Source organism: Conger conger, chromosome 5 (assembly GCF_963514075.1).
Source record: "Conger conger chromosome 5, fConCon1.1, whole genome shotgun sequence".
NCBI classification, from domain to species: domain Eukaryota; kingdom Metazoa; phylum Chordata; class Actinopteri; order Anguilliformes; family Congridae; genus Conger; species Conger conger.
The window spans coordinates 3,701,244-3,716,243 of NC_083764.1; the positions used below are offsets into that span (position 1 = coordinate 3,701,244).

General features: G+C 48.3%; 1 protein-coding gene across 7 annotated transcripts in view; it reads right to left on the reverse strand.

The window, feature by feature from the left end:
* dnmt3ab (DNA (cytosine-5-)-methyltransferase 3 alpha b) overlaps positions 1-15,000 on the reverse strand; it is a 175,975-nt gene that overhangs the window by 94,686 nt on the left and 66,289 nt on the right. For all 7 annotated transcript variants that reach the window (XM_061240976.1, XM_061240978.1, XM_061240977.1 and 4 more), the window contains one exon: positions 4,181-4,454. In XM_061240976.1, the coding sequence (XP_061096960.1) occupies positions 4,181-4,454 (274 nt within the window). The remainder of the gene's footprint in view (positions 1-4,180; positions 4,455-15,000) is intronic.

Consider the following 15,000-nt stretch of genomic DNA (forward strand, 5'->3'; position numbering starts at 1 on the left):
CCGTGCGTTCCCAAACTAGCACGTCTTGCCGCATGTTTTCCTGCCGGGACAAAGGACTTTCAGCTCCACATTTTTCCACTCCAGCTTCCAGGCGGCTGACAGAGGACTGGAGTGATTCGTTTTGAGAAAGTTGGCGCTGTCCCATCTCAGTGTGTGTGTGTGTGTGTGTGTGTGTGTGTGTGTCTGTTCGCTGTCCCGTCTCAGATTGTTTGGGAATCCCCAGTTCCCTTTCGCAACGCCGGCGAAATCGCGGACAAAAATGTTGGGAGCGCGACTCACCGACCATGGCTCGGAGTCAGTCATTGTTCAGAGTTATCTCTGGCTCAAACACACGCTCCCATATCAGATTCTTCCTTCACAAACACATTAGTGTAGGTGATTTCTCACTCACCAAACGTGTTTTTAAAGAGACGAGGATACACTTCAAACCTGAGCGTGTGTGAGAGTGTGAGTGCGTGAGTGAGTGTGTGTGTGTGTGTGTGTGCCTCAGTTTTGAGGAGTTTTTTTTCTTAACATAATTTGTGGTTCATGAATAAGGCAGGATTACAGTGTGACCAAACGTGCCAACATTGAAATTGATGAACAGTGCTCATAAATAAAAATTACATTCATCGGAATTATATAAATATATATAGATACATAGACATACATATATATTTAATCCTTTATTTAGCCTGGGGAGATCTATTGAGAACAATATTCTTTTTCAAGGATGGGAGAAATGCCAGAGAGAACAGACAGAGAGAGAGAGAGAGAGAGAGAGAGAGAGAGAAGCAGCAGAAGACTTAATAAGTCTAATAAATACCTAATAAAGTGCTCACTGTGTACATGCAATAAGGTTGCAAGCAACACACACACACACACACACACACACACACAAACACACACGTTTCTACTTTCAACTTGCTTCCAAAAAACAGCTGATGTTTCTTTCATGTCAGCATTTAAGGCTCTTAAGCTTCCATTAGAGCGCAACCATGGCAACAGACATGCGTGAGTGCGTTTGTGTATGTTTGCGTTAATCTCCGTATGTGTGTTCAATGTGGGGGGGGGGGGGGGGGGGGGGTGTCATGCCAACCGCCGGCACACGCAGTGACGGAAGTTTCCGGAAGCTCCAGGCTCGACGTGGGAGAGGGACGGGGTTTAACCGAAGCGTGTTCTAAGCGTGTTTTAATCTCCGCCACGGCGGGGGCACACGCACCTCGCCCCCCCCGCTGGGGCGCCACGGCGATGGGGGAGGGGCTCGTCAGCGTCACGCGGCGCCATCCGCGAAACGCGGCGGGAGTCGCCACGGCAACCCACCCACCGCTCCGCGGCAACACAGCGGTCCCTGACGATCTCGCCGCGCGGAGACCAGCCAGCGACGCCCCGCCTGCCAGAACGCCGCCGCTAACTACCGCCGCTAACATATGTCTGCGCCTCTCCCACAATGCCACGCTCCACTGACGCGCTCAACACCATCCAGCGCTCTACAGAGAGGCAGACCTGCTGTATGTATTCATGTCATTTAACCCTTACAAACAGGCAGACCTGCTGTATGTATTCATGTCATTTAACCCTTACAAACAGGCAGACCTGCTGTATGTATTCATGTCATTTAACCTTTACAAACAGGCAGACCTGCTGTATGTATTCATGTCATTTAACCTTTACAAACAGGCAGACCTGCTGTATGTATTCATGTAATTTAACCCTTACAAACAGGCAGACCTGCTGTATGTATTCATGTCATTTACCCATAATCCCAGTGACCCCTATGGAGGCAACTTAATCCCAGTTACCCCCCCTAATATTACACCCCTGAAGTTCAGCTCAGGTTTGGGTCGTTCATTGGTTTTCACACACACACACACACAGACAGACACACACACAGACACACAGACAGACACACACACACACACACAGACAGACACACAGACAGACACACACACACACACACACACACAGACACACAGACAGACAGACAGACAGACACACACACACACACACTCACACACACACACACAGACAAACAGACACACACACACACAGACAGACAGACAGACAGACAAACACACACACACACATACACACAGACACACAGAAACACAGACACACAGACATACCCTGCTTGCTGCCATTTTTACAAATTGAACTTCCGATGCCGCTTCCCCCCAGCTGAACAGCCGGCTTTTCCGGACGTCCGGCAACATCTTCCGTTAAAGAGGAAGAGCGGTGGGTTTCTGTTCCGGTGAGTCATCTTCACAGAGGCAAGGACAAGCACTGCTGCACCGGCGGCCATTTTAGATCCAACTACAGGAGCCAGGAGAGGACCATGGGCACACGCAAACACTGGCGCACACACACTCACACACACACACTCACACACACACTCACACACACACACACACACACACACTCACACTCACACACACACACACACACACACTCACACTCACACTCACACACACACACACACACACACACACACACTCACACACACACTCACACACACACACACACACACACACACACACTCACACACACACTCACACACACACACACACACTGGCAAATTCACTGGCACATTCACACTCACACACATACACACACACTCACACACACACACAGGTGCACACACACACACACACACACACTGGCACACACACACAGGGATGCACACATACACACAGGGATGCACACACTCACACACATACACACACACTCACACACATTCACACACAGGCACACACAAATACACACGGGGATGCACACACACACACACACATAGGGATGCACACACAAACTCAGAAACACTCTACCACACCTCGACAAACCCCCTCAACCTGCCCACCAACAAACAGACACTGTAATCACTTTCACAGACAGAAAACACAGATTTCCATCTTCTTACAGAAACCAAAAAGAAGAGCTGTTTTCACCGGAGGACGTAGGTGTATGAAACTCATCTGTCAGAAGCGTTATCGCTGGCCTGCAAGGTTACAACTCCTCCCGCTGCAAGGCCAGTAATATCCCATCATTCAAAGGGGCAGAATACGGAGTCACGCAGCGCGAATCACACACAAAGCAGAGTACATGTTGAGCTGTCTTTTCACACAGACTCTCATCTCCTTTCAGACTGAACTACCAAAACTCTGGCTCTGTTGTCATTCTCTCGTAATCACGCCAGGCTTCTAGTTTAAGCCATCACATAGCTTTACTGACTGGCGTATATTTACCACGTGAACTAGACCCGTCGTTCCTGACTATGGACAACCGGCACTAACGTCAAGTGTACCTCACCTGACCCGTGTTCTGCAGTTATTACTTATTGTATGTTGCTTCAGATGATATTTCTGTGGTTTTATGTACCAAAAACCATCCCTATCCAGTTTGATCTTGAAAGCAGAGATCCAGATACAATTCACCACAACCCTAAACTAACATCCCTACAGGACTGACAGTGTATTATACTATATATATCACCGAATGGTGTGTTTCTTTGCTTAATTATCTGTGTTTGAGAACCCGCAGTACCATTTGAAATGGCTACACCGCCCCCCTGGCTCTCTGCGCAGGTGAGCTGAGCGTTAGCGTTAGCGTTAGCATTAGCGTTAGCATTAGCGTTAGCATTAGCGTTAGCGTTAGCGTTAGCATTAGCGTTAGCGTTAGCATTAGCGTTAGCATTAGCGTTAGCATTAGCGTTAGCGTTAGCATAGCCCATGGCTGATGATCTGCGGCTCTGATGCTGCAGAAGACGCTGAATTAAGAGCTCGGATCGGCAGCGCATTCTGCCCCCAGCGCCAGAACGTCTACGTAAGTAAAAGTCTCATTGATTCACAGGCCGAGACTAATGCAGTGCATTAATACTAAACCCCTGATTAGCTTTTCCGTCACAGCAAGGCATTCCACAGCATAGGGCAAAAAGAAAACACCTAAAAAACGCAGAGCCTCCAAACAGAGCCATTGAGTGGAGGAGAAAACTACATTCGCAGGCTGCAAAGAACCACAAATCCCATGTTTGCGAACTCAAAATGGCCGAAGAGCAATTTCACCCGGTTCTGTGACAACTTTGCAAGTTAATCAGAACAAGAGCCTCTGATAAAGGACTAAACGTAAAAATAAATATTCACAGAATATCCCACAACCCCCCAGTAAAGTGCAGCAGGGCGAGGGGGCGGAGTTAAAGGCTGTCACTCACGCTTTTCGGGGTGTTCTAGTTTCCGCCTGCCGCGTTTCCTGCGCTGGGTGGGCGGGGCCGGCTCCCCGTCCTTCTCTTCCTGTTCCGGGTCGTCCGGCGGGGTCAGGAGCCCGTTCTCCAGGAGCCGCCCGGAATTCCGCTCCCTGGGAACGCCGTTCTCCGGGGCGTTCCGGTCCTGCTTGGAGGAGGGGTGACCCGCCCCCAGCTCGCCGTTGGGCACCTGGTCCGAGGACTGGCCGTCGGGACCCTCCTTCGAGGCCCCACAGCTCGCCACCTACAGGACAGGAGGAGGAACAGCAGAGGGGAGACGGAGTCAGAGTCACACTCTCAAGAAAAAGGGTTCTGAAGGGGTACTCCCAATGGGGGAACCCTCTTTAGTTTTTAGGAAACATAGGTGTGAAGTGTGAAAACTCCCAAAGAAAGGATCGTTTGGCCTCCGACAAAGAGCCGTTAACCTGGAGGCAGAGCAGACAGACATTTCTTCAGACTGCGGCAGAAACACCTCAAAATGGCGCCTCTCACACCTCAGCTAAAAACACACAGAGCAGCGTTACATAAGACCGTACCGAGCGCATCTGAATCTCACCCGGGGTGTGTGTGTGTGTGTGTGTGGGAGGGGGAGGGGGAGGGGGGGAGAGAGAGAGAGAGAGAGAGAGAGAGAGAGAGCGAGAGCGAGAAAGGGTGTGTCTCTATGCACTCAGTGTGACATATACTGCATATTGTATATTTATTGACCGAAATAACAATTACAGAGAACTACAGTGGAAGCCAAAGAGAGGGTCCAGGGCATTGATCGCTGACAAATTACATTTATATGAGAAGATCCATAATTATTTATGAGGCTTTCATCCTTTTCAGCGCTCTGCTTTTAACCAATCAATGGGCCCCCTGTGCGAACGCGCTGACAGCATCGCTTACTAAAACAACAGCAACCAGCCAGAGGAGAAAGAGAACGTTTTTAAAAACGACACTTTGGAGAGACAGACCTGGAGCTTGTTCAAAGGACAGCGCGAATAAATCTCCCCAAACTGCCAGTCAAGAACTGCCAAATAAAGTCCTAAAGCCGGATAAGTAAATAAAGCTCAGGGCTTAGAAAAACCCCGTTTCGGCAAGACTGGGATGAGGCGGCAGGATCGTTTCATAGCCTCTTAAAAGGCGGCGGTGTGGAAATCCGGGGAAACGCGAGTTTCGCTCCACGCTGACAGATTCTTAGAGAGAAATATGACGTTATTACGTTCTGAGATGGGGCCGGTGGCCCGGGGCCCCGTTACTCAAATAGCGGGCCCTTGAGGGCCGAGAACGGCCGCTTTCACACCGTCCCTTTGCCTGGGAGTCAGGCGTGAAGACAATCAGTGATATTAATGTTTTAATGTTCAGATAATGAAAAGGGGGAAAAGAAAACCAGGGCCGGATTCGGATTTGAGGGCCAGATTTGAGTATCCATGGGCTAGGCCGAAAAAAAAAGAGAGAAATTTTATGTTCTATTGGCTTCCTTCTTTCATTGTTCTCTATAGTTCTCTTGTGTTCACAAGACGGTAATTTGGAAATAAAATATCAAAAACCAAAGTAACCCTTATGCATGTGTTATGACATTGTAATAACAGTTGTGAGTACAGTGTAACTACTATTTATACACGCTATTACATTGTAATTACATCCGTCAGTGCCGATTTCTGCTGAAGTCGCACCATTCATTCCCCAGAGCAGCTCTCTAATTCAGCACTCAAACCCCGTCGGTCACGCGCTGAGACGTGTGACACGGAGGCTGCAGCACAGGCCTGGCGGCCAACAGTGCGGAAATTTAATCTATTTATTCTGCTGGAAATTTCACTGAAGTGACTCAGGTTAAGGGCCTTCAGCACCACCGGAGTAGAGCCTGCAACCCCTAACCACCATTCTGAGACCAAGCTGACAGTGAAATCAAAACTCATCTTTTCCTCAATTTAGTAATTTCTTCAGAACCATACGAACAAGTCTTAACGCTATATATTCCATACAGTTGGTAAAATGGTAACACTTGTGTATTTTCACTTTGTGGAAAACGATTTGAATTCCGAGTTCACGTCATCAGAAGTTCTTCCGCTCCTTCAGCTCTGCTTCCTCCTCCTCGTTTGATGTTGGTCACACTGGTTCCCCTTACTGCGAGAAATTCGCCCTGAAAGATCAGTTTCACTCACGTACACGTCAGGGGTTGGCCAAGCTTCCGTTTCACGGCACCATTGAGTCTAGGCGACAGACAGTTGCAAGGTAACTTCTACAGGACGGTAGGTCTCCAAGAACAGGGTTGGGCAGCCCTGCTCCAGCGGTTGAATGACGTGTGTTTGTTAGGATTGGAGTGAAAACCTACAGACCCACAGATCTCCAGGTTGGTTAACACTGAAGTAAATGACATGGCCACCGCAGCCCTTGGGCTGAGCTTGGTGCCTGTCTGGACTGTAATTGGACCAGGGGCCCAGAGCTTTTCATCCATGCCCAGTGTTAAACAGCGGGGGGGTGAGTTTCCTCTAGGACCAGGGGGCAGTAAACTTTAATTGGGGGGGGGTGTCAGTCATACAGGTTGTTAGACGGCACCCCCCAGGCCAACCTCTGATGCACGTCAAAGTGCCAGCCCCGTAACCCTGGGCAACCACAGACCAGCACCCACTAGAACCACGCAGTAAAAAAAAAATGTCAGTGGATTTTACGGTAAAAGTCTGTAAAATTGTGAAGGTACGAAATTGCAAACAGGTGAAATGTAAGTACTTGTATTGTTTATGGTGAAACACCATAATATGTTTAACATCTGTTAGAGATACAGCCTGCTACCTTATGCCGAACATATTGTTACATATGGTGCAGTTCAGTATTTTACCCCAGATTATTTTTTACAGGGCAGGGGAGTAACACACACAGATCAGAAAGCTGCCTAATTGAGCCTGTCGGTCACTGCAAACCCTTCAGTCACCCACATGCGTTTGTCTTCTCCCAAGGTTCATTCCCACTTATCACACCTGGGGAGATTCTCCATGTTGTCATCACTGTATAACGCACTGTGACTAAATATTTTATGTAATGCCCCAAACATGTCCACCCAGTGACCTCTTTATTGGGGTGACCTGTATAACAGTCCACTGATGGAAATACCTAAACAGCCAAACATGTGGCAACAACTCAATACAAAAAGGCATCCCGACATGGTCAAGAGGTTCAGCTGTTTTTCGGACCAAACCTCAGAATGGGCAAGAAATATGATCTTGGTGACTTTTGTAGGGGGAAAATTCACAGAACAAAAGATCTCCTCCCTTAAAAACATGATAAACAATCACAAGTCAAAATCAGACTCAACCTTAGTGAGCAGGCTGGTTCCTAAACTGACTTGGACCGTGGAATCGTTGTTGGTGCCAGACGGGGTGGATTGTGTATCACAGAAACTGGAGTGCATATCTGCATGGAGTGGCTGGCTGAGAAATGGGCCCACCAGGGAATCCTACCTCCACTCATCCTAATCACTTCTGCAAAACGCGTCATAACTTCATGCTCTGAGGTTTATAAATAGCTTTGAAAATTGAAATATAGGTTTAATGATCTGTAAAGGTAAATACAGTGCACTGGTAATTGAAGGGTTTGTACACAGACACAGATTGCGGTCCTGGTTCTGGCTGCATTGTTACTGCAGAGCTCCTGGTTTTCACCACAACTGGGCCCAAATCCACAATGATATAAACACAGGCAGTGAGCTAAAACAGAGCTACACATACAGATTATACATGTAGGGATTAACGATCGCACCCACATATACACACAGACACACAGACAGAGACACAGAGACACAGAGACACAGAGACACAGAGACACACAGACACACAGACACAGAGACACAGAGACACACAGACACAGACACACACACACACACACCCACATGCGCCATTGTAGGACAGCCAAGTCATAATTTTTTTTCTAATTCACCCCATTTTGTTTCGTTTAAAAATAACCCTAAATACATTCCCTGCTAATATGCTTTGTACTCGCCTTAATGAAAGAAAAGCTCGTTTAAAAAGCACAGCTCGTTAAGTGACGGGCGGAGGCAGTAATCCGGGCGTGACGAGGGGCGCACAGCGCCCGCCTTCGCCCAGAAACCACGGCAACGGCCCGGAATGCGCCAACGCCAGACCCGCTAATTAGAGCCGAACGAGCGCGGTGCTCAAATTAAACATCCGCACATGTGCCTGCGCCGGCGCCTAATGAAGGCCAGACCGACACTCTGATACTCTCACCCAGCACAGTCTCCCTCTGATACTCTCTCACCCAGCACACTCTCTCTCTGATACTCTCTCACCCAGCACAGTCTCCCTCTGATACACTCTCACCAGCACATTCTCTCTCTGATACTCTCTCACCCAGCACAGTCTCCCTCTGATACTCTCTCACCCAGCACAGTCTCCCTCTGATACTCTCTCACCCAGCACAGTCTCCCTCTGATACTCTCTCACCAGCACATTCTCTCTGATACTCTCTCACCAGCACACTCTCCCTCTGATACTCTCTCACCCAGCATACTCTCTCTCTGACACACTCTCTCTCACCCTGCAACTGTGAAGCACACTCTCCCTCTGATACTCTCTCACCAGCACAGTCTCCCTCTGATACTCTCTCACCCAGCACAGTCTCCCTCTGATACTCTCTCACCCATCACATTCTCCCTCTGATACAGATACAGCACAGTCTCTCTCTGATACACTCTCACCCAGCACATTCTCTCTGATACTCTCTCACCCAGCATACTCTCTCTCTGATACTCTCTCACCCAGCACAGTCTCCCTCTGATACTCTCTCACCCATCACATTCTCCCTCTGATACTCTCTCACCCAGCACAGTCTCCCTCTGATACTCTCTCACCCATCACATTCTCCCTCTGATACTCTCTCACCAGCACATTCTCCCTCTGATACACTCTCACCAGCACATTCTCTCTCTGATACTCTCTCACCCAGCACAGTCTCCCTCTGATACTCTCTCACCCATCACATTCTCCCTCTGATACTCTCTCACCCATCACATTCTCCCTCTGATACTCTCTCACCAGCACATTCTCCCTCTGATACACTCTCACCAGCACATTCTCTCACTGATACACTCTCACCCAGCACAGTCTCCCTCTGATACACTCTCTCCAGCACATTCTCCCTCTGATACTCTCTCACCAGCACAGTCTCCCTCTGATACACTCTCACCAGCACATTCTCTCTCTGATACACTCTCACCAGCACATTCTCTCTGATACTCTCTCACCCAGCACATTCTCTCTCTGATACTCTCTCACCCAGCACATTCTCTCTCTGATACTCTCTCACCCATCACATTCTCCCTCTGATACACTCTCACCCATCACATTCTCCCTCTGATACACTCTCACCAGCACAGTCTCCCTCTGATACACTCTCACCAGCACAGTCTCCCTCTGATACACTCTCACCAGCACACTCTCCCTCTGATACACTCTCACCAGCACATTCTCTCTCTGATACACTCTCACCATCACATTCTCTCTCTGATACTCTCTCACCCAGCACATTCTCTCTCTGATACTCTCTCACCAGCACATTCTCCCTCTGATACTCTCTCACCCAGCACATTCTCTCACAGATACACTCTCACCCAGCACCCGTGAAGCACACAAAACCCACAAGCTCGGATTGAAAGGACCGTATCAGTGTCAGGCTGAGGACATAGCACTGACAGTTCACTTAGACCCCAACATGCCCAGGTGCACTTAGACCAGATACACAAGCGCACTTAAGTTTTCGGAAGATCTGATTGGCTGGAGTGTTAAATAATGTCAAGTTCACAAGTTTTTCGGAAGATCTGATAGACTGGAGTGCTGAATGATGTCACTTTCATGAGTTTTTCAGAAGATCTGATAGGCTGGAGTGCTGAATGATGTCACTTTCATGAGTTTTTCAGAAGATCTGATTGGCTGGAGTGCTGAATGATGTCACTGTCGCAGGTTGCGGAGTCATTAGCGCCTTGGTTTACTCTTAGCGTCTTCGCGCTTCATTTGCGATGTAACACAATGTTTGCCATCCTGAATTCCACCGAGGTATCTAAGTGCCTGCACTTCTATTATTACCACAAGTCAATTAGACCTTCAGTCTGAAATTAAAACAAAAAGAGCAAGAAATAGGAAAAGAACATGAATTTGTTTTTTTCTTTACTGTATTTCTATTGGTTGTTACCAATCTACTCTTTGATTGGTGCACCACCTTGGTTTTTGTGACATCACAACCATCCATATTTTCTCATCCCTGGCACCAGGCACCAGGCAAGCTCAATTGAGCACAGAAAAGTATGTCCAAACAACAACACATGACCCGGGTGTGATTTCCATTAGTGATCCACCTACTCTTGCACCACCTTGGTTTTTGTGACATCACAACCGCCTTATCCCGAAGCTCTCCTCACAGTTCTTTTCAGAACCCTACTGATCCTCTGTGACATCACAAACATCTTATCCCAAAGCTCTCCTCAAAGCTCTCTTCAGAACCCTACTGATCCTCTGTGACATCACTAACATCTTATCCCAAAGCTCTCCTCACAGTTCTTTTCAGAACCCTACTGATTTTCTGTGACATCACAACCGTCTTATCCCGAAGCTCACCTCACAGTTCTCTTCAGAACCCTACTGATCCTCTGTGACATCACAAACATCTTATCCCGAAGCTCTCCTCACAGTTCTCTTCAGAACCCCACTGATCCTCTGTGAGCATGACGAGCAACATCACACAACATTTATAGTCTTCCCCCTTTTTACTGCTCCCAGGAAATCACAGAGCTGAGGGGAAACAAATCAGAGGGACACATCACAAGGGCTGGCTGTAAATCAGACTGATAACCAGGAGCTACAGGCAGTAGAGTGGGACTGAGAACAACTTTTCATGTTCCAGAAGAACACAAGGACTACCCGTGTGCATTACTATAGTCTCTGCAGAACACACAGACTCACAGAAATATTTGGGCCAGTTTCAGGGACACATATTAAGATAAGTCCCGGACAAAATTGAGCTTTGTTTGGAGAATCTCAACTCAATGTTGATTTTTCGGCAGGAATACACCTTGGACAGGTGGCCAACCCAACACAGGGCACACACACACTTCACTTTCTAAACAGGCCAAACAATAACGGGGGGTTTCTGTTGTTGTTTTTCCCCTGACTTAATGAAAGGATGTTAGGTGGACGTGCTGTTCCGATGCACAATGAAATAAACTGCATTCTTAATTCATAATTATGCCGATCGAGCGATGGCTCATATTTGTAAGAGATTAATTAGAGGGCAGAATCTTTCAGCAGAGCGACGCAGAAGACTGTATAACAACGGGCCTTGTTGTTGTCGTGGGAGACAGTTGCCAGCAAGCTGTCCCATGATGCCCTGCTACCTGAACAAATCACTGCTGGGTTTAGAAAAGGATCATGAGAGCAAAGATGGCTGCTGGCCAAACCGCCATTTTATTAACACAGGCTGATGGAGGGACAGGAGGCGTGTCATTGGTGCTCCTCCATTCCAGCAGGTTTCTAATTGGTCAGACAGACTGAAGGCACGCCTCTTCAGGCCGCACCCCTCCCCACCTCTCTGTAATCTCTAATTCGTTTAGTTCTAATAAAAGTTGTTCATTACACTTACTGTATTATCACAGTTGCCTATACTTGTCGTATTATTGAATTATCGTTTTATTGACGCTTTAGTTTTTTCGTCAGCAGGTTGCCCGGCAGGGTCCGAGCTCTGGCAGTGGGCACCGTACGTACGCAGGGTTTTCAGCGCGCTTGTCCCTGGTTCTGATTGGCACCTCGTCGTCCGTCGCTCCGGACAAGAGCGTCCGCTGACCGGCTGCGGTGTTAACACACGCGGGTCATACGAGGCCGTGTCAGAGTGTGTGAGAACGCACGGAACGAGCCCGAACACGCAAAACGCGCTCTTCCTCCCGCCAGGAAGCTCCGCGGGCCGAGGAGAAAACACAGCGCAGAGAGAAACAAACAGACTTCCTCTTCCCGGCCCGTCTCTCAGGATGCACAGAAACAGGCCGGAAGCAGATTAGAAGCCCGGGTGAGCGGATTCGGGAATGCTGAAAAATAGATCAAAATATGAACTTGAACTCAAACAAGTAAATGTAGATATAAGAGATAAACGGTGCAATTTACAGCACAGTACTGATCGACTCACCCTGCTAAGGTTCTGATCCAGTGTGGGGACGGTCACCACATGGTTTGGTAATAAGTGATATAAACTATTTACATGAAAAAAAAAAAAAAAAACATTTTTTTTTCCCCCAAAAAGAAACTATTGTGTTCACGAGAGCATGCGAGAATTATCAGTTCAAATCACAGAAATGAAGACGCCAGAGTGAAAAAGTTACACTTAATTGCCTACTTTAATGTAATTTATCTCACAAGGCAACCCCACACAATCTCCTGTGTGTCAATTTTCCAACAACGACTGCGTTGTGAAATCCGTTGCATTTTACATAAAGACGTGTTTTTCTCCTGAAGGGGTTGCGGTTTGGTATCCTCGCTCAGATAAAAGCACTTCCCCGCATAAATGTTTACGAGCCGCGGACGTCTGAAAGCCGGCTCACGGGGCAGAGAGACGCGCTGACATTTGGAGACGGCGCCGGGTGGAAGAGAGGCGGAATGCAGAGCAGAGAGACAGGAAGCACACTGACATTCATGCGGCTGTGCGCGGACAGGAAGCAGCCCGTTCCACGCGCGCCATCTCGACACAGTTACACTATCCTTCTGCTTTACTGCACAGGGAAAAGACAGCCTTCGGAAAAGGTCACTCATTTTCACACTCTGTTTGAATAACAAATTATAGCAAATAATTATGTTACAACTGACACACGACGACCTTAAAAGAGTAAAACCAATGATTTAACTATGAAGGGGCTCCACTTAAATCCCAGCTTTGGTTGAGAGAATTTAGAAAAGTGAGAAAATTGATTAGGTTTTTAATAGGGCTAATAGTGAAGCAGTCATTGTGATTGGTTGAAGAGGTATAAAGTGGAGAGAGCCATATGGCACTGTTGGGACTGAAAGGGTTAAAGGGTTTAAAGGTTCCGTCCTTCCTGGTTAACACGGCAGAGAAAGTGATCAAAGCAGAAAGGTTATTACCTGTTTAACACCTGCTTGCTGTTAGCCGTTTCTGCCTGATGAACGCACAGTAAAAGAGTAAGTATCTGTTTCCTGACAGCATAAAACACTCTGAGCTCAGCCCGGTGGAGTGAGAGGAGTTGTGTGAGGTGTTTAACGCCGCCATCCTACACCCTCACCCCCCATCCTACACCCTCACCCCCATCCTACACCCTCACCCCCATCCTACACCCTCACCCCCCATCCTACACCCTCACCAGGGTACAAGATCCCGACCAGGTCAGGCCTCAAGGACTTTCTTGCATAAGGCAAGATCAAAAAGCCAGTTTTGATCACCTAAAAAAACTAACAACACAAAAAAGGAGCATTTGCCCCGAAAACCACCAGGCATTTGCCTTTATTTGAAAGTATTACTCTGAAATGTCAATGCAATGTCAGACTAAACCAAATATGGAAAGGATGAACTTGGGGCAGATAAAATGCCGCTTTAAAAGAGCACTCGCTCCTTCTTTTAACTCCCTTTCAGTGTGTACTGTGTGAGCTCTCCACAGTAACTCAGAGCCAGTGTGAACTCTCCACAGTAACCCAGGGCCAGTGTGAACTCTCCACAGTAACTCTGAGCTGGTGTGAGCTCTCCACGGTAACTCAGGGTCAGTGTAAGGTCAAACAAACAGGAGTCACTCTCGAGGTAAAAGGCAGTGGGTATGAGAGATGAAGTGGGCAGCATGGAGAGAGAACTGCAGATCTGTTGGAGGCGCGTGGGGAAGCACAGGGAGAATGAAAGGGCAGATGCGGTGCAGGGATTTCCCCGCCGCACAACCGCTCCACCGGTCCGGAAACAGGGCCTATCCTGGGCACAAAACCAGCCGCCGTCGCACATGATTCAGAGCAGCTTGGGGCCGCTTTCAAACCCTTCTGTGGCTCATGGTTCGAGACGCTTTTGCAGGATCGAGGTTGCGGAGTCGAAAGGATGCCGCACCGCCGGTTTTCAGGACATATGTTGACGCTCGCTCTCGACCTTGATATTAAGGGGGTTTTCCTCTAACCTGAGCCCCGTCTCTCAGCCCTGTTAGAGGTGTGAGAGGCCCAACGATCGCCCGGAGGAGGGACTACGTCGTGGCCCAGAACCCGGAGAGCCAGGTTACGAGCCTTCAGGTCTGACACCGGACCCAAGAAAGATTTAGGGTTCAGAAAATTTTTAAAACAAATTAAAGTTACTTTAGAGCTTTGCAAGAACTACTCAAAGAGCAAGGAGTGCTGCACCATCCACAATCACCTGACCTCAACCCCACTGACAATCACCTGACCTCAACCCCACTGACAATCACCTGACCTCAACCCCACTGACAATCACCTGACCTCAACCCCACTGACAATCACCTGACCTCAACCCCACTGACAATCACCTGACCTCAACCCCACTGACAATCACCTGACCTCAACCCCACTGACAATCACCTGACCTCAACCCCACTGACAGTCACCTGACCTCAACCCCACTGACAATCACCTGACCTCAACCCCACTGACAGTCACCTGACCTCAACCCCACTGACAGTCACCTGACCTCAACCCCACTGACAGTCACCTGACCTCAACCACACTGAACATTTATGGGGGCACTTGAAGACTGACAAAAGGCAAACATTGAGTAACATCACAAGATGCTCTTTGGAACATTGTCAAATAATACTGGGATAG